We start from the raw sequence: 19,801 nt of genomic DNA, 5'->3' as shown, positions 1-19,801 counted from the left end.
TCTGAGTCTATGAGTTACTAATTTTTACTGTTGGGCTGTTAGAAATACAATCCTGTCCTAATAATGCCTATCACCACCAGATAAAGATGGTAAAAGAAAACGTAGTTTAATAGCATCCTGTCTGGCAAGAAATCACTTCTCAATGGTTTTGTGGTTGTGAAACCCTCATTTCTGTATGTTTTATCTTTATGGCTCCCACTTTTCTATTGTTAATTTGTCTGGTTCTCTAATTGTTTCTGTCTGCTGTATAATTAATTTTGCTAGGTATAAGTTAATTAGGGTAGTGGGATATAATTGGTTAGAGACTTATGTTACAATATGTTAGGATTGGTTAGGTAAATTTCAGTAAAATGATTGGTTAAGGTATAGCTAAGAATATTACTATATAAATTAGGAACAAACAGGAAGTAAGTTGGGATTCGAAAATAAGGAAAAAGGAACTTGGATGTAAGCTTGCTGGAAGTTCACGCTGATAAACATCAAATTGTTTGCACTTTCGGACTTCAGGTATTGTTACTCTCTGTTCATGCGAGAAGGACCAGGGAAGTGAGAGGGTAAAGGAATAAGCCTTCTAACAACGATTAAAAATACTTCCACTAATGGTTAAGAATTAATTTGATAAAGACGCTCTATCTTCTAACACTGCTGTTACTATTAAGATATTTTAACCATTTTTTATTTTCTTTTAGATTCTCATTTAATATTAGTAGGTATAATAATCTAAAAACCACCTAAGAATAGCAACATTTTCTGGGCTGTGTTCAAGAACACTGTAGAGGTGGATGAACTATGAGCCTCTTTTCCCCCACTATTCATCAATTATCCATGAACTGATTGATTTTTACTAATTTGTTCAATGTTCAAAATTATTTGAATACTTTCTGTGAACATATTTCCGTCTATAAGTTATTTGCAACATATTCACTTTGACTATTTGCTAGTTATGATGTATGGTTAGCCAAGTCACATGGTACTGTTTTTGGTCTCCAAGTGAATACAAACCAAAAGAGAAGGGAAACCAAAGACATTTCAAGATTGCTGTTCAAACATTTTCACCTCGAATCTTAGCATGAATGTGTTAAAATAAATAATCATGAGATTTTTTTTTTTTTAAGCAAACATCACTGTGAAAATAAAACATCCCTACCACTTTCCACAAATGTTTGTGGAAAATGAATTAAAAAGGCAGCAAATGATTAAATTTGAGTTGTTATTGGAACTATTGCTTAAAAATACTGTTTTGCAGCATTCAGCTGTGTGTAAGGACTTATGGATGACTAAATTTAGAGAGGTAGTGTGTTCTAAAGGACTAAGTATAGGACTGGGAGTTTAAAACTGCTGTGGTCTAATTATGGCTCTATCATTAAATCACTAATAATTACCTTGCAGGGGTATTGTAAGGAGTAGTTAATGCTTATACAACCCTTTGAAGATGAAAGGAGCTCTCCAGCACAACTGCTAAGTATAATTAATAATGAATATAATTAGACTAGTGATTTTGAAAACAGACTCTCCCATTTTCTGAAGTCATGACCATCAAATGACTGGAACTTTAAAAAATACTGATACTATAATACATAGACCCTGATTTGGAAAAAAATATGATTTCTACATGACTTACCTCCTGGAATGGATTTTTGTTTCTTGGAACTGAGCTGTAATAAAAATGAATTGCATTATAAATGGAATCATTATGGTTTTAACTACTGATATAAATATAAAAATATTAAACGAGTATATGTATATGCACAAAATTTGCAGGGTACATTCTGAAAGTTGGTGGTGTTTTGTTTTTTTACATATAGTTATAAAGACACTTTAAAAGTCATATTTCTCAAAAAAGATTTGATATAGAAATTTCATTCATTCAATTAGCTCAAATATATAAACCTTTTATTTCTTCAGTTTTGGAAGACAAGTGAATTTTGGATTTTTTTTTAGTGATGTGTGAACAGGTGAGAGCTCCATGGATTTTGTAAACTGTGATGCAGCTTGTGGAACTAATAAATTCTGTGACATAAATCACTAGTGTTCATAGAAATCAGTTAAATCTGTGACTGTTCGTCTCAGATGAACTGGGTTTCTGATTCACATTAGAAGGGTTAACAGGTTTTCCAGTCCATCAAAGGAAGATTTATGGGATAAATTAGACTGTCTCACACCAGAATAGCGGAAGATATTTCTGAATATTAGGAATAAGCTACAATGTGACCTCCGTATCACTGTAGGTTGCTGCAAACTTGGATCACTGAGTCTCTGGAAATAAAGTCTAGATGTTGGTATCTCTGAAATGGGAAGGAGAACAGAGGAATAGAGTGTGGTTGAGTTGGTAGATCACACTTTTTGGGTAGTGGTTTATGAAGATTTATATATAGAAAATATACTTGGGCAGAGGTTGGGTGAATATAAGCAGGCTGATCAGTGCACAAAGGAGAATGTAACAGATAAAGGGATGGATTTTAAAACAGGAGGTTGCAACTTTATTAGTTTTCTAAACTTTACTATGTGTGTGAGTGTGAGAGACCAACCAACCCTCAGGCTTTACTTCAGTCCCAGTGTGTATGTTAAATGGCCTCCATGCCAAATAACCAATGTTAATGGCTGGCCCCCTTCAGCCTAATTCCTAGGATTCAGCTCACCTCATAATATTCTTGCCCTTTCTCCATAAAAGGGGATGGGGGTAAATATAAAGGGTACCTCATTCTGCAAAAAATACATGGTCTGCCCTTCTTCCTGCAGGCTAATAGGTCCTACAAGTTATTCCGAGTCTCTTGCTCAAGTTGATTTCTGGGAGTTGTCTCTTTGAGCCTCTTATCCACACCGGACACCAACTTCGCAAACTTATAAACTTCACTTATAAACTTACAACAATTCCTGTCCTTACTCTTTGTTAACCTGAAACCAGGCCTCCTGAATGCTGCAAGGAAGGCAAAAACAACTGCTAGGCATCTTGTGAATCTTGCCCTGGGGGAAAAAATTCACTCCTGATCCCTAAATCTGGTGATGTGGTCAGACTCTCAGCAAACTATATTTCCATTGCAGGACAGGGAAAGTAGGGCTGCTGCATGTCCAGAGAGCTTCAGGGACAGGGAAAGCACACAAAATAATCAACTAACTCCCCCAATTGCCTAGCCAACAGACAGCTGGGAAAGTGAAGAAATCTCTTCCTCCCCTAAACCCCCTTCCCTGTACATTGTAAGGGAAGGTGGAGGGAGGAAAGAGATGGCTCTGGAGCAGCACAGCCTACCCTACCTTTCCTCACTCTTATGTCCCCAGAGTTTAATCAAACATCCCCCTTTCTGGCTCATAGATAGGTTGTGATATGGAGTCAGAGTTTATGGAATGTTGGCCATATATTCAGTAACTATAGGCTTCTAATAATGTTCTGTATAAATGTCCTTTTTTACAACTGTACAGTAACCCTCTGTCTTTTGGTCTGGAAATATGCAAACACCACAGAAAGGAACAAGAGCCCTAACCAAAAACAGTGGAATAACAAGCATGCAGATAATGTAGTTTTCAGAATTTACAGTTTGCAAGTTATAATGATTCCAAGAGAGGTTTGAGGAAAGAAATATATGACAAAGCAAGAACAAATTAGGATAAAAGAAAAAAAGAGTGAATTGATTTCTCACTCTGTTTTTTCAGGAATTCTTCCCAAATCCCTCAAAATTGCCTAGCCAATAGGCAGCTGGGAAAGTGAAGAAATCTCTTCCTAGATAACAGTTCAATCAATATTGCCATTCCTCAGAAGAAGCTCATTCTCCTATACACAGGAATCTATCCTTTATTACAGGTGGACTGACATTCTGGCATGAATGCAGTAGTAGCCTCTTCATTTACAACGTTGCTAATATAGTTCTCCCTTATTTAAATATGATCTATAAATACACATATATTCAACTTCATCCTTTTGGACAAGTCTCACAAATACTGACAGAGGTATAACGTGGGAAGAAAAAATTTAGCTTTGCTGTGACTGGATTAGGTTAACATAATTCCTGTATACTTTTAAAAGTAATAAGTAGAAACTCCAACAGTCCACAAAGCAAAAGGGTATGTTGGAATGAAATTAGTTTTGTGTTAAGGAATACCTGAAAGACAACTTAATAATGGCCTTTCAGTAATCATACTACTGAACATCAACATTTTAAAGTTGAGTTTTTGGCAACTAGCTGGACTAGTTTCTTGGATCATTTTCAGCTTCCATCCAGGACACACCACACGATCCACTGTCTACAGCCAAGCTCTAAGATACAACCGCATTTGCTCCAATCCCTCAGACAGAGACAAACACCTACAAGATCTCTATCAAGCATTCTTAAAACTACAATACCCACCTGCTGAAGTGAAAAAACAGATTGACAGAGCCAGAAGAGTACCCAGAAGTCACCTACTACAGGACAGGCCCAACAAAGAAAATAGCAGAATGCCACTTGCTGTCACCTTCAGCCCCCAACTAAAACCTCTCCACCGCATCATCAAAGATCTACAACCTATCCTGAAAAATGATCCCTCACTCTCACAGATCTTGAAGACAGACCAGTCCTCGCTTACAGACAGCCCCCCAACCTGAAGGAAATACTCTCCAGCAACCACACACCACACAACAAACACTAACCCAGGAACCTATCCTTGAAACAAAGCCCGATGCCAACTCTGTCCACATATTTATTCAAGTGACATCATCATAGGACCTAATCACATTAGCCACGCCATCAGGGGCTCGTTCACCTGCACATCTACCAATGTGATATATACCATCATGTGCCAGCAATGCCCCTCTACCATGTACATTGGCCAAACCGGACAGTCTCTATGCAAAAGAATAAATGGACACAAATCTGACATCAGGAATCATAACATTCAAAAACCAGTAGGAAAACACTTCAACCTCTCTGGCCACTCAGTAAAAGACTTAAGTGTGGTAATTTTGCAACAGAAAAGCTTCAAAAACAGACTCCAACGAGAAACTGCTGAGCTTGAATTAATATGCAAACTAGATACCATTAACTTGTGTTTGAATAGAGACTGGGAGTGGCTGGATCATTACACATATTGCATCTATTTCCCCATGTTAAGTATCCTCACACCTTCTTGTCAACTGTCTAAATGGGCCATCTTGATTATCACTACAAAAGTTTTTTTCTCCTGCTGATAATAGCTCATCTTAATTAATTAGCCTCTTACAGTTTGTATGGCAATTTCCACCTTCTCTGTATGTGAATATCTATCTATATCTATCTATCTATTTTCTTACTATATGTTCCATTCTATGCATCCGATGAAGTGGGCTGTAGCCCATGAAAGCTTATGCTCTAATAAATTTGTTAGTCTCTAAGGTGCCACAAGTACTCCTGTTCTTTTTGCAGATACAGATTAACACGGCTGCTACTTGGAAAGAATATTGTTTGATCTGCGTAGTACTGTTCAGAAGATAAGGATGACTACAGACAAAAGCCTGTACAGCCATATTTATTCTGCTGTCTCCTTCATCAGACTTGGTTTAAAATGAGTTGGAACCTTTAGTCACTTAAGAGTAAAATTTGCAGCCCCCTCTAGTCATATACACAACATGCTTAAGATTATTCCTACATGTTTTATGGGAGGAAGAAAGAGACAAGAAGTGGTCTCCAAGAACTAATTTTTTCTGAATTATGTGCACACAACCTTGCATCTGCACTGCATGTTCCAGTATGATGATGCATGAATATGATAACACATGAAAGCACATATCTTTACTAACAAATTGTAATATGAACACACAAACTGTGATACCTGTGGTAGCAAATTAGGTACTAAAATCAATGTATATTTTTGTAAGAGAAAAAAAAATCAAGCTTGGCTTGATTTTAATAAGTTAAACAATTTTCTGTTCTAAGACAAAACTGCACTAAAACGAGATGTTTCACAATAGCAGAATAAAACAGGCTGAAAGATGCTGCTATATTTAAAAAAGGAAAACATACAGCACTGCCAATTTTAACTTTGACAGCTTTCAGCACTCTTTTTTAATCCCTAAAGCTACTTTTGAAAGTGCACGTGCAATGTATAAAACAGATACTTATACTATGAAAATCATTTTTCATTATTGTAAATGTGCTCATCAGGAGTGAAGAACACTGGAAAGGGGACAGCTGAAATTCTTATTGAATGTAAATGGCCAAGGACAGTGTTGGCCCTGCCTTCCCCAATGATAAAGCCCACAAATCAAATGAACTTGCTGTTCTCCCAGAACTGAGTTGGATTTTATTAAAGTACATTAAAACCAAAGATCTTCTCTATTTCTAGAGAGTGCTATTGCTGAGATTATCAGCTACAGATATTATTAATAAAAGTAGCAGTTCAAGAAACACTTTATGACATTTTTGCTGTAAGCACTACAATTTCTTCCTTTTTCTTTTTGCAAAATGTCTAGATAATTCTCCATTTCACACTCAACAAACAAGAAATCTATATGTTACTACCACTGTAGTTTACAGAACTACTATACAATGACATCAAAATTTGAGGTTAAAAATGGATGAAAATATTTACTTCTTTAGTAATAGGTAGGGAAGTTTAAGTACATTGTTAATGACCTATGACTTTAAGAAGTTAGAGTATGAAAAATTCTGAGATCAAACAGTATTTTTGTCAATGGTTCTAACACTCCAGAGTAAAAAAGTATCATGAGAAATCCTGCTGCTAAACATTAGGACCCATTCCTTTATCTGTGCTGACTATCTGTAAGGTATTAGCAGCATTCTCAGTCAGTGGAATGAGTGTATCAAACGCAGTATTACATAAATCCAGGGTGGATAAAAATCAATGATTAAAAAAAAAAAATAAAAAAACCCAGAGGTTTTTAATTTAAATTGGATTTTTTTTATAAAATGCTTTTGAGGAAAAAACCTATCTAAAGATAGTTTTAATTAAGATACATTATAGCTCAAAGATATCTCATCATGGAATAGGGATTATAAATTCTAATTCTATAGTATGAGACAATATATTCCTGTAATGTTTAAGAAAAATTTGGAAAATGAGTTCATATAGCTCATGGATTAGAGACCCAATCTTATGGGGTTCCAAGGGCTTCTGTATAGATTTAGGTTACTCTTTCTATCTACCCAATGGTGCTCAGTCTAGAAGATACCATCAGAGATGCTTAGTTTTGCAGTTCTCAAACTGGATTTGTGTCTCCAGAGATAACAGCAAAAATGTTTTTAAATAAATAAATACACAATATATAGAGGTGAGAAATAACAGACCTCAACCCTATTGTCCCTCTGCAAATTTTTGTACACAGAGTCAATCCCTTACCTCTCTGTAAAAGTGCAAAGTTTCAAAAAGTTCAATTAATTGTTGGGGGGCGGAATAGATCTGGACAAGGAGAAGTCTGGAGATAAATGTGAGAAGGGAGGGACAGGCAGTAGAAACAAAAGTGAAACTGTTTGAGCAGCATATTCCAGAAGTCTTGAGGTCTTTCTGAGTGTAGCCCTCATTGATTTGAGATCTACCATACCATTCTCTCACTAGCAGGGAAAACCTATAATGGCAGCAGGCCATAAAAAGAGACCCAGTTTGGGAATATTTTAATGAAGTTCCTCTACCTGTGGGCAAGACAGGTATGCGTGCAAAATGCAAACAGTGCAACAAAGAAATGCAAGGCCTGCTTGCCTGAATGAAACAACATCATGAGACATGTCCCTTCTCAGGAGGAAGCTACATTGAAGATGATGAAAGGAACATGTCTGAACATGCAGGATCTTCAGGTTGGTAAACTTTTTTATTTCATACTTCTTTCTTAAGGACTGCCTGTCTTCCTTCTGGACTATTCTTGAATTCTCATGTTTGAGCAAAAAATATAGTTGTTACTCTATGGTACTATCATTTAGATGTAGTTGCGATAAAAAATAAATAGCTGAAATAGGCAGATCTTCTTTTACAATTTCACCTTTAAAGTAGTACTGTGTCAGTGAATGCAATGAGTGAGTAATACTAAATGAGCAGTGTGGTAATAATACTTAAATAACTGCATTGGCTTATTTTGTTTAGGAGAATCCATCCTCAACATATCAGTGAATGCAATCAGTATATCAGTGAATGCAATGAGTGAGTAATACTAAATGAGCAGTGTGGTAATAATACTTAAATAACTGCATTGGCTTCTTTTGTTTAGGAGAATCCATCCTCAACATACAGGATTCTGAAGACCATCCACCTTCAAGTCTCCATAATTTTCTATAGTTTCAGAGTTATCTGCCAATGCTAAGTGTTTCAGTCACATCATATATGTCACATAGCCACAGTATATCACTTGTAGCAAAAAGAAAAAAAATCTCCATCAACCAGAAACAACCATAGATAAGTTTGTGATAAGAACCAGCAGATTACAAAAAGAGGTAATTGATGAAAAAATTGCCTGGTTTGCTATGCAAGAAACTGTCCTTTCCGTATGATTGAGAACCCACACTTCATTAACATGGTTCAGTCATTAAGACCTGGATACAGTCCACCCAACAGAGCAGATGTCGCAGGCAAATTGCTGGATAAAGTGTATGAAAGAGAAATGGAGCAGTGTGCAAAAGGTCTAGAGGGTGAAATTGTTAACCTGAGTCTTGATGGATTGAGCAATGTCCACAATGATCCTGTTGTATGTGTCTGTGAGACAACAGAAGAAGGGAATGTCTTCCTTAAAGAAACAACTGATACATCAGGAAATGTACACACAGCAGAATACTTACAAGTAGCAGTAAAAGCTATAACAAACTGAAAAAAAATTCAACTGTCTAGTATGCAGCTTGGTCACAGACAATGCTGTAAATGAATCCAAGATAAGAAGAAATTATTTAGAAGAGAATCCCAAGCTAATAACATACGGTTGAGGTGCTCATTTGAGGCACCTCCTAGCCAAAGACTTCAGTGTTCCAGAAGTAAAGGCTAATGTTGTTGAAATTTCAAAATACTTCAGTAACAACCACTTTGCAGCAGCAGCTCTGAAAAAAGTGGGAGGAACCAAGCTAACGCTCCCACAAGACTTGCGATGGAACTCAGTAGTGGACTGCTTTGGGCACTATATCAAGAACTGGCCTAATCTGATGACAGTTTGTGAACAAAACTGTGAAAAAATAGATGGCACTGTCACAGCCAAAGTTCTCAACATCGGGCTTAAGAGAAATGTTGAACACATGCTGAGTACCCTGAAGCCTATTTCTGTAGCCTTGAACAAAATGCAGGGAAATAGCTGTTTTACTGCTGGCACTGTTGAAATTTGGAAGGAACTGAGTGAGATCTTAAAAAGAGAAATATGCAATGACAGAGTTAAATTACAAGCATTAAATAAATAAATGGGACAAGCACTATCTCCAGCTCATTTTCTTGCAAATGTTCTCAATACTCGGTACCAGGGTCAGACCTTAATTGCTGAAGAAGAGGAATTGGCTATGTCATGGACATCCAACAATCACCCCTCCATAATGCCAAGTATAATAAACTTGAGAGCTAAGGGTGAATCATTCAAGAAATATATGTTTGCTGATGATGTTTTAAAGAAAGTCACACAAGGGAACTCGTGGAAGTCACTTAAGCACTTGGATTTAGAGACTGTTGAAGTGACAATCTCACTTTTAACAGCAGTAGCTTCTTCCTGGTATAGAAAGAATATTTTCTTCCTTTGGACTAATTCATTCCAAATTGAGAAATCGTTTGGGACCTGAAAAAGCAGGAAAGCTTGTTTTTCTTGTCCAGATTATGAACAAACAGGAAAATGAAAGTGAAGATGAGTGAGTTAGCTGCTGAAGCCAATATTTTAAGTTTCTCAGGTTGACCTGACTGACATAGTCAATTTAATTTTTGATTTTTTTAAAAAATATTGCATTTAAAAACAATTTTAACAAAAACAAACCTGATTTTAAAAAACGTGAATGTTTAACTAAATTCAAAAATTCACATGCTTGTTTCGTTAAAATACTACAGGTTTGCTGTTGAATAAAAAAAATCCAGACTACATAACATTGTTGTTTTAGTTAATTAAAACAATTTAAATGTTTGTCTGCTGATGTTCTCCTCCTAACACAGCATGGCAAGAAAATCCTCCAAATATTAATGATTAACCTGTTAAATTGGAGATAGTTTACCTCCCAATAACTGCATAAATACCTGCTTCAGTTACCTTTGGTAAATGAAATAACCAAACCATCATTCATTTTCTGATATAGCTGTAAAACTAATCTGAAAAGTTTTCAAAATAAATCACTTTAAAAATGTATAATGTGTACTTTCTAAAAATCAAACCTATATCTATCTCTGAGTTGTGAATAATATGTATTAAGGTTATAACAACCATCAAGAATGCACCTTTATGTAGAAATCCATGATTAAATTGAGTCTTCCTGGCTAGTGATTTAAATCAAATGCACCCTGCAGAAATCTCTCTGGGGAGTCCAGACTCCAGGGAATTGCTTTTGGCTGCAAATTCCTCTAATATCAGCTGTCTGACTTAGAGGTTCTGACTATCATTTCAAGCAATTAATAAGAAGGGAAAAGTTGAATTTAAAAGACAAAAAAAGTGTGCCAAACAATAAAACTTATGGTGAGCAAAACACCCCAAAATAATTTTAAAATGCATGCCTTCCTTCTAAAAAAAAGTATACTTGTGATTTAAAGCACCATGTAAGTGCACAAAACTACAGAAAGTAGCTGCAAAAGATTCTGCAGAAAGTACTCTTGTAAGAGAATATTTTCTATAAAATAATGGAACTAATGCAGTTATGTTATGATCCAAATTAAGTACAAAATTCTTACAGTAGCTGCTTCAATATATAGAAAGTAAAAAAGAAAAAAATCATGGTAAACTCACCTGTCACTGCCTCGCAACATCTTGGGGTCAAAATACCTGTAGTCATCTGTCTCCTATTAAAAAGAAGGATTGTTCAAATCAGTACATTTTTATCTTAAACACTGTAACTTTGTTTGTGATTTTTTTGGGTAAAATTTTTCATTACACCATTTTCAAATCAATGTATTTTTACATTTAGAAGCTACATTATATAAAGTAATAAAAATTATGGGACCCATGTATATTTGCAATGTTTGTATTTCATTGAAAAAGGACTGAGAAATACTCATTCTCCCACAGCAATAAAGATGCTATGAAAAGGTGCTATTGAGCTGAGTTTTTGTTTTTGGTTCATTTGAAATTCATTGCAACCAAACTATCCAAAATACACTAGTTGCTTAATATATCCCAACAGCAAAAGCAATATGCAAAAAGAAAAACGAAGGTGTCACTAGCTTTAGGGGTAAATACTGTAGTTTGTTCCAGAAGTTAAAATTTTTCCAGGTCACAATAAGACCTACTATCTATTTATAACAAAAAAACCTTGTGGCACTGAATACTAAAATAGAGCACAGATCAAATCATCAAGTTTCCACTTGTACAATTTCATGTCATGATTTATGTCTCCTATTAAAACAAAAAGTTTGGGTACAAATGAGAGGAGTTATACAAAGGCTTGAAAAGTTTTGACTGGTTGAAGTTATTATAGGAAAGGATTTTTTCTTCATTCAAAGCATTTCCAAGACATATCCAATATTTTCATTGGCAGTGAGCAAGACTTTTGTCAAATACCGCAGGGGAAAAAAGGAAAAAACGCAAAAATTCTACTTAACTGTTTCTGACAGTTAATTGGCCTTCAACAATTTCCACACTAACTTTCATACTCATACTGCAAGGCGTAACGTGTGGATGGATAACTGTGCCCAGGCAGGACCCCATTAAACTTCACTGAGATTACATGCAGCTATAGCAGTCTACTCATGTGGTGGTATACATTGCAGGATTGGGGTCTCTGTGTCTTGTTGATTCACTATAGCATAGCAACTCCAGACCTTTACCCCCAATGATAACACAATATTTTATATACATATGCACAGAAGATATTTTAAAAATTTTCTTATTTTCTTTAAGGATCACAGAATAATTACATGAGCTTAAAAAACAGTATTTTACCCTAAAAATTAGGGCTTTCAAAACTCAATTTAGATCTAGTGTCACCCTGAGTCTCTGTATAGAGGTTTAATATATTCTACTGGGAATTTCAGCAGCACGTGCGAGGTCTCGCAAGATTCATGATTTTGGCAGGCTCATATATGCAGGTGGTATACCAACTTCAAAGTAACAACATAGTCTAGTAATATCTGTCAATGCCAAACTCTAAAATTGAGAAGAATTTATGACACTTTAACCTTGACAAAGAATTTCAGGTTTCCTGCTAATTGGAACTCATTACAGATTAATGCTAGGTAAAAAGCATACTTAAAAATCAATGCTATAAACAGTCCCAATGAGAATATTATTGTTGTATGTTCAGTGTAGCGTTCAAAGAGAAAATTGCTGATTCAAAGTCAAACATGAAAAGCAGATCAGTGGACTAGAAAACTGGCTGGCTAAATAGTTTAAATATTTACTTGAATGCTGCAGAAATCAGATCTTAGCCTGAGGAAAAAAGGTTACTCACCCTGTACCCTAACTGATGTGATGTGTGTTCCTACAGGTGCTCCACTGTAGGTGCAGTAGCGGCCCCTGCACCTAGGATTGGAGATCTTCGGTAGCCCTGCCCATTGGGCCGCACATGTGCTCCTCCCCATCTCGTGCTGTGACGTCCAACCGACCTCAGTTCCTTCTCCACATTTGAACTCCAAAGCAGAGGGGAGGAGAGCAGGTAATGGAGCACCAATAGGGACACACATCTCAAAGAGCCTTAGTTACTGCAGAGGGTGAGTAACCTTCTCTTCTCCTTCGAGTAGTGTCCCTGCAGGTGACTGTACAGCAGTGCCCCTAGAGGGAAGGCTGGGGCTTCAGAGTGATGTGTACCAAGGACGATAGGACAGCATGTCCTAGTTGGGCACATGATGCCTCATCATGGGTAATGGCATAGTGTTGGCTAAAAGTGTCTGTGGATGCCTGGGTGGCCACTTTGCAAATATTAGTAATCAACACATTGTTTAGAAAGGCAACTGAATGGACAGCGAGTGAGTGGAATGTGTTCAACTTCCATGTGGGGGTCACAATTTGTGTCATTAGTAGCAAAGGTAGACGCACTCTGAGATCCATTTGGAAGGTGTTGTTTGACTACGGCTGCCCCTTTGATCTTTCAGCAATAGAGGAATAAGCGTGGTGAATGCCTGAAAGATTTAGTTCTGTCAAGGTAAAAGGCTAATGGTTGTCTGACATCCAAGATGTGTAATGTGTTGGTTGCCATGTGGCTTTGGGAAGAAGGAGGGAAGGTGGACGGGTTGGTTTTGATGGAAAGAGGAGGGCACCTTAGGTAGGAATTTCGGGTTTGGTCATAACGTGACCTTGTCTTTGTGAAAGATTATGTATGGCGGTTATGCCAGGAGAGCACCCATTTCTCCTACCCATTGGGTGATGTGATGGTGATGAGAGATGCTGTTTTCATGGATAGGTATATGTAGGAGTACGTTGCCATGCTCAAACTGGGGGGCCAGTGAGACAGTGCAAAACTAGGTTGGAATCCCAAGGTGGGGTGAGGTCTTGTATTTGAGGATACAGGTTTTGAAGGCCCTTAAGGAATCTTTCTGTTACTGTGCGGATAAATATGGAATAACTTATCTTGGGGTGCAAAGCAGTGATGGTGGCCAGGTGTATGCGAACGGAGCTTGTGGAGAGTCCTGATCTTTTAAGTTCTACCTTGTAGTCTAGAATGAGAGGCAAAGGAGCACTCATTGCAGGGACATGTTTGGTGTCACATCAAGTTCAGAATCTTTTCCATGTATAGAGGTAAGTAAGGTGAGTTACTTACCTCTATAAAAGACAAGAGAACTATTAAACACTTTTGGTACAGTGAGTACATTATATATATATATATATATATATATTTAGCTCCTTTGGCAGCTGACTTTAAGTAAAGGAAGGAAATGGATAAGAAGGAATTAATGTTCATCCCCCTTGACCATGGGATACATGATTCAGACTTTAGTTATCTAATCAATTGGATAAGATATGAACGATTCACTATAAGATTTCTGCAAGATAGGAAAACTTGATTTTGGATTTAAAGTCCAGGCTTCTCTGTAGAGCTTCAAAAGCACAGCTTTTAAAACTGTTAAAAATTCCTAGAAAAGCTAACTAAACACTCCCCTTCTCCCCCACTCCCAGTTACAAGATACTTCTAGAGGAGAGGTCTCATGAGTCATAAATACTGAATGAGTGCCAGTTGCCTACTAAAAGTAGGGCTGAATCCAACTTTGAGCAACTCAAAATACAAATTAAGATTTAAAAGTAAGAATATAACACCTCAGTTTTCAAGATGTAAAAGTTTTAGTTTAACAGCACACATATTCTTCCATTCCAGATTTAAAAGATTTTTCTAGACAAGCGATTGTAAAAGCTAACATTACTAATTTGATACAAATAAGCTCTCTGTTTTAAAAATAATTATTTTAATATACATAAGATAGATATGTATATGTCACAGAAGATGCATAATAAACCTGAAAGATATTACATTCATTGCAAGGGATAATATTTCTTCAAAGTCATATTCTTGAATACATCCCATTCAGGTATATCACTGCTTTAAAAAGCCTTCATTTTAACTATGTGGGAAATCAGAAATGCAAATAAATACAGGTTGAACCTCTCTAGACTGGCACTCTCTGGTCCGGCGTGATTTTAGTTAACCAGATGTCCGCTTATCACGGGAAATTTATCACCAAGTTTCCCGTGGTCTGGCAAAGTCCCGCCAGTCCTGGCTCTCAATGTTCTGTGCTGTTATTTAGCTCTAATTTACCCCTAAATGTGTCTTCTAAGAGACCAGCAAGCAGTAGAAGTGTTGGTAATTCTGCTAAGTGTAAGCATGTGTCAATATCCATACAGCAAAAAATGGAATTGCTGCAGAAATTAGAAAAGCTCACATCGGTACGTGCCTTGTGTGAGTTTTACAATGTAGGGTCACCTGCAGTGTATGATTTGAAGAAGCAAAAGAATCAAAACCTTAAGTTTTTTGCTGAAAGTGACAGTAAAAAAGTATTAGTGTTCATAAGACATTGAAGGAGGGGAAAAGCAGCGATTTAGATAGTGTGTTTATACATTGGTTCAAGCTTCGTAGGAACGAAGGTGTTAGCATTTCAGGCGAGATGATGATGGCACAAGCAAAAATATTCCACAAAGAACTTAACCTGCAACATGAGCGTAACTATTCACAAGGAGGGCTTCAGAAATTTAAAAACAGGAATGGCATTAGTCTACATCGTGTGTGCGGTGAAAAAAGAAGTGCAGATTCAGAAGCTGACACTAAGTACATTGAAGAATTTGCACAGTTAGTTGCAAATGAGAAGTTATCCCCACAGCAGGTATACAATGCCAATGAAACTGCGCTCTATTGGTTTGTATGCCTAAAAAACCATCGGCTACTGATGCAGAGGGGCCACCATCTCTTATGAAGGAGTCGAAGGAGAGGGTAACTGTCCTTGGTTGTAGCAAAGCAGCAGGCACACACAAATGCAAGCTCATGGTTATTGGAAAAAGTGTGAACCCAAGGGCATTCAAAGGGGAGGCGGGTTAAGGGCTGAAAACTTTCTTCTCTTTGACAGTATAACATGTTATAACCATATTACCTTTTCTTAAGATGAATATTTTAACAAACTTTATAACATTGATTAAACTTGCAAACATTTAAGCAAGTTATCCCTAAACAACACAATTAATTTCTCCGCACTAAGATTTATGAGTTAATTATCAAGAATTCTCTTAAAAAACAAAATCCTGAAGTTGTGACTTTTTATTTACACCAATATCTAGGACAGTGGTTTTCAAACTGCGGGTCGTGACCCATTACTGGGTCGCAGTGGCTCTGGTCAGCACTGCCGACTGGGCCGTTAAAAGTTCTGTCGGCGGTGCTGCCCGGCTAAGGCAGGCTAGTCCCTACCTATTCTGACACCACACTGTGCCCCAGAAGCGTCCAGCAGAAGGTCTGGCTCCTAGGCGGGGAGGGGGGGCCACAGAGCTCCGCGTGCTGCCCCCTCCCTGAGCACCAGCCCAGCCAATGGAAGCTGGGGGTGGGGAGGTGCGGTGCCTGTGGGTGAGAGCCTTGCAGAGCTGCTGGCATGCCTCCACCTAGGAGCTGGACCTGCTGCTGGCTGCTTCCGGGGCGCAGCACGGTTTGCGGTGCCAGGAGAGGCAGGAAGCCTGCCATAGCACCCCTGCTGTGCCACTGACCAGGAGTCGCCTGAGGTAAGCCTGCACCCCAACCCCAGGCCCCAATCCTCTGCCCCAGCCCTGAGCCCCCCGAAACCTGGAGCCCCTTCCTGCACCCCGAGCCCCTCATCCCCGGCCCCAACCCAGAGCGTGCATCCCCAGCCCAGAGCCCTGACCCCCTCCCACACCCCACACATCCCCTGCCCCAGCCAGAGCCCCCTCCCACTCTCTGAACCCCTCATTCCTGGCCTCACCTGGCAGCCCTCACCCCCGCACCCCAAGCCTCTGCCCCAGCCCTGAGCCCCTCCCACACCCCAAACCCCTCTGCCCCAGCTCTGTTGGGTCGTGGGCATCAACAAATTTTCTTCAACTGGGTCACCAGAAAAAAAGTTTGAAAACCACTGATCTAGGAAATATATGGTAAGGCCCAAGACAACAGAACAAATCACTCTAAAGTCATCAACAAACGACGTTACTGAACTAATGTGTTAAAATATTCTAAGAAAAAAGTGCCATTATAGTCAACCAACGCAGGCATAAGTTAAAAATATTAGAGGGTAGTGTTACTGCCCCTAAGAACTACTCTTAAGTTCCTGTTTCCGTTGAAAGGATCAGAAACCATAGGTATGGGGCTCATTTCTCCTTCCTGGTAGCTGTCCCTTTGGGAGAGGACAATCAGCAGGAGGAGTATTTGAGAAACACACAATACCATATTTGAGGAGGATTTAAGAGAACTCTATATCTGTTTTGCTCAGCAGAGTTCTGAAAGTCCACATGGCAAAAAAAACACTGCACTCTGAAATGTATTCCAGAATAATTTAAAATTACAATTGACAAAGTAATATTTGTGGACACCGATAGTAAAAAAGCTTTTACATTTCACATTACTTTAATGTAGCATTTTATATTTAGCATGTGATTTGAATGTAGCTATATAATTCACAATGATTAATGTATCATTTCTATGTAGATAGTATTTTATCTAGTTTCTATGCAAGACGGACATTTATATCTTATATGTTTCACACATCTACTACGGAACCTAGCAGGTAAGAGTCCAATGCATTAAATGGAGATTTCCTCAAGTTCTGTGGAAAAAGTCAGCTTTTCAGCTTTCGTTTCTGTATCTTATCTTTTGCCAGCAGGAGAAGTGGCTATTTTTGCCTGTTTTGGGGATGGGAAGGACCCTATGCATTAGAACATGAACAAAGGTCACACTAGTGTAATTCCATGTGTCATTAATTTTTCCTTCCAGATACAGTTTTACTTTTCTACAATTGATGCTCCTATTGCAAGCCCAGATATATGACATCCCCCAAAGGCTACTTCATGCTTCTCTTTTAATCAGCCCAAAGGGAGTACTTGTTCAGCAAACTACTGGCGGCCTTTCACATAGAGGTTAAAAGAGTTGCTTTTTGGGGCTTGTCTGGTCTCCATTGGTTTGGAGAATGGGATTCCTGATTTTGGTCCTGAACCCTAGTCTCCAACATGGAAGCAGCTCATGTAAATCTCCACGGGATTGAATCAATAGTCCCCATGTTTTAATATGATCTAGTCAGAAGGTCAACATGAAATTATCTAAGTGATCTTTGCTATTCTCATGTCAGTACAATGTGAAAATACCAAGCCAGCAAAAATAAAGTATATGAAATGCGACCTTTTCCAGACCAGTTCTTAAACTTGTAGACTGAGGAAGCTGAATGTTTATTCAAAACTTTCCATTTTTCGTTTTAACTCACTTGTCTGTGATTTCTTAATTTTGGTTTTCCACTTTAATGCTCTGAGTGACACCTACTGGTAGATTATAGAAATATTCTATGAAGCATCTTGCCTTTAGAAGTTACTACAAGGTCACCTATACCTTTCCTGAGACACAACCTCCTTTCTTGGTTTCTTTCATTGACTGTGTTAGCCAGAGAATTTGTTTTTATTGTTTGTGATTTAGCAGTCAATTACATTTACAACAGGCTAGTTTGTGTGTTCAATTATTTCTTGGCACTTGTTTTAGTTATTCCCTGCACATCCCCACATGACTGATATTTGGGTGTGGGGAAGGGCTTCAGAAAAGCAAAATGATGTTGTTTTCCTGGGTTTGCCCAGCTCACCACTCTGTGCAAGAGGTGGAGATGGAATGGTGGGTGAAAGTGGCCCAGTTGTGAGCATCCCCAAAAGTGTCAACTAACTAATAGAGGGGGATAAAGTTCCTGCAAAGGGTGTAGTAATATTCTACCTTGTATTTTTTAAAGCACACAGTTCTTTGGGGAATCTGGTGGATTCAATTTACAAAAATTTGCTCAGATGATCCTTAGAGAGGATGATTTAGCAACATCCAGAGGAGATAAAGTCTATCACAGGCAAGGAAATCCCCCTCATCTCCTCATCAGCTTGAACAATGGTTTTTGTGAGATATTACATTTGTATTTCTGGCTATTTCTCTTTTTCAGTATGAAATCCCACCTGGATTATAGACAGAAAAAGAAGTAGAAATACAAATAAATTTGAAAACACTAGAATTTCCTGAAGTAGTTGCCTGTAAAAACATGTGGTATATATAGAACAGAATGGTGTGGTACAGAAGTTCAATTAGCATTTGTGAGTAATATGGGGATATGTCAAACTCATGCTGACAAAACCTAGAAGTTGAATCATACAACACTATCACATGTTCGTTATATACAATAATGGCAGATTCCAGATTATAGAATTTTTTAAAGCAAATATTTTCTGTAGCGAGGGTCATTCTGGGAAGAGCAAGGCAAAGAGGCAAATCTTGCATTGCCCTTTGAACATTGTCATATATGGGTTTGTTCTAATTTTTTCCAGTACAGAACGTGTTTGATGTTTTTCTCCTTCCCTTTCTTCCTTTCATTTTTGTTTGATTGTCAGCCTTGGTTTTTTTACCTCAGTCTCTCTCAGCATCTCTCTTTACTTCTCTCTAACCACTCCATATTTACCTTTACTTTTCCATTCCTTCCTTCTATCACCTTTCCCTCCAGTCTATTGCATCATCATGTCATCTTTTCCCCAAACTCTCCAATTATCCCCACTGCCAATCAAGAAAAGGGTTGCTGGTGGCAAGAAGCTATGGTGGCCTGGACTGGATTCCAACAGGAAAGAGGCAGTCCTAACCTGAACACTGTTCTTAGACTTGGAAAGGTCAGGAATTCCAATCCCCATCAGAGGAAAGGAATGAAATAGAACCACAGAAATATACTCTCTCTTTCAAGGATGAAGGGAGTTAGGTGGTGAACCATCTGGCTCTTTCCCTTTCCTCTTACACCTTGTTAATATGTTGTCTCTCCCCTCCCCCCGCCCAGCGGGCCCCTGCATCTTCCTTTTCCTTGTAACAGTGTGTGTATTTGGGGAAGCTTTAGGCCCAGACACCTGTGTACCAACGCAACATAGAAGTCTGGACTTGCCAAATTTGTAGATATGGTTACAGTTAGATCGATGAATGGAAAAAAGTTTGTTATACTATTACATGCAAAAAAACTATGGTAAAGAACATTAAGGTTGCAAAAATCAAGCACTCAAAAGTTAGCAAATGCCAGAATTAAAGTTACCTGTGAAACCTTAATTTGGATCCCTTATGAAGAT

The 19,801-nt window shown here is 38.0% G+C and overlaps 1 protein-coding gene across 1 annotated transcript in view; it reads right to left on the bottom strand.

Moving 5' to 3' along the window:
* SCFD1 (sec1 family domain containing 1) overlaps positions 1–19,801 on the bottom strand; it is a 124,495-nt gene that overhangs the window by 13,172 nt on the left and 91,522 nt on the right. Inside the window, exons 21-22 of the mRNA XM_073348922.1 lie at positions 10,844–10,896; positions 1,622–1,655 (exon numbers count right to left, since the gene is read on the bottom strand). Of these exons, the coding sequence (XP_073205023.1) occupies positions 1,622–1,655; positions 10,844–10,896 (87 nt within the window). The remainder of the gene's footprint in view (positions 1–1,621; positions 1,656–10,843; positions 10,897–19,801) is intronic.

The sequence above is a fragment of the Lepidochelys kempii genome, chromosome 6, assembly GCF_965140285.1.
Source record: "Lepidochelys kempii isolate rLepKem1 chromosome 6, rLepKem1.hap1, whole genome shotgun sequence".
NCBI classification, from domain to species: Eukaryota; Metazoa; Chordata; order Testudines; family Cheloniidae; genus Lepidochelys; species Lepidochelys kempii.
Note: the sequence above shows the minus strand (reverse complement) of the source record. Positions and strands in the feature narration are given on the sequence as shown.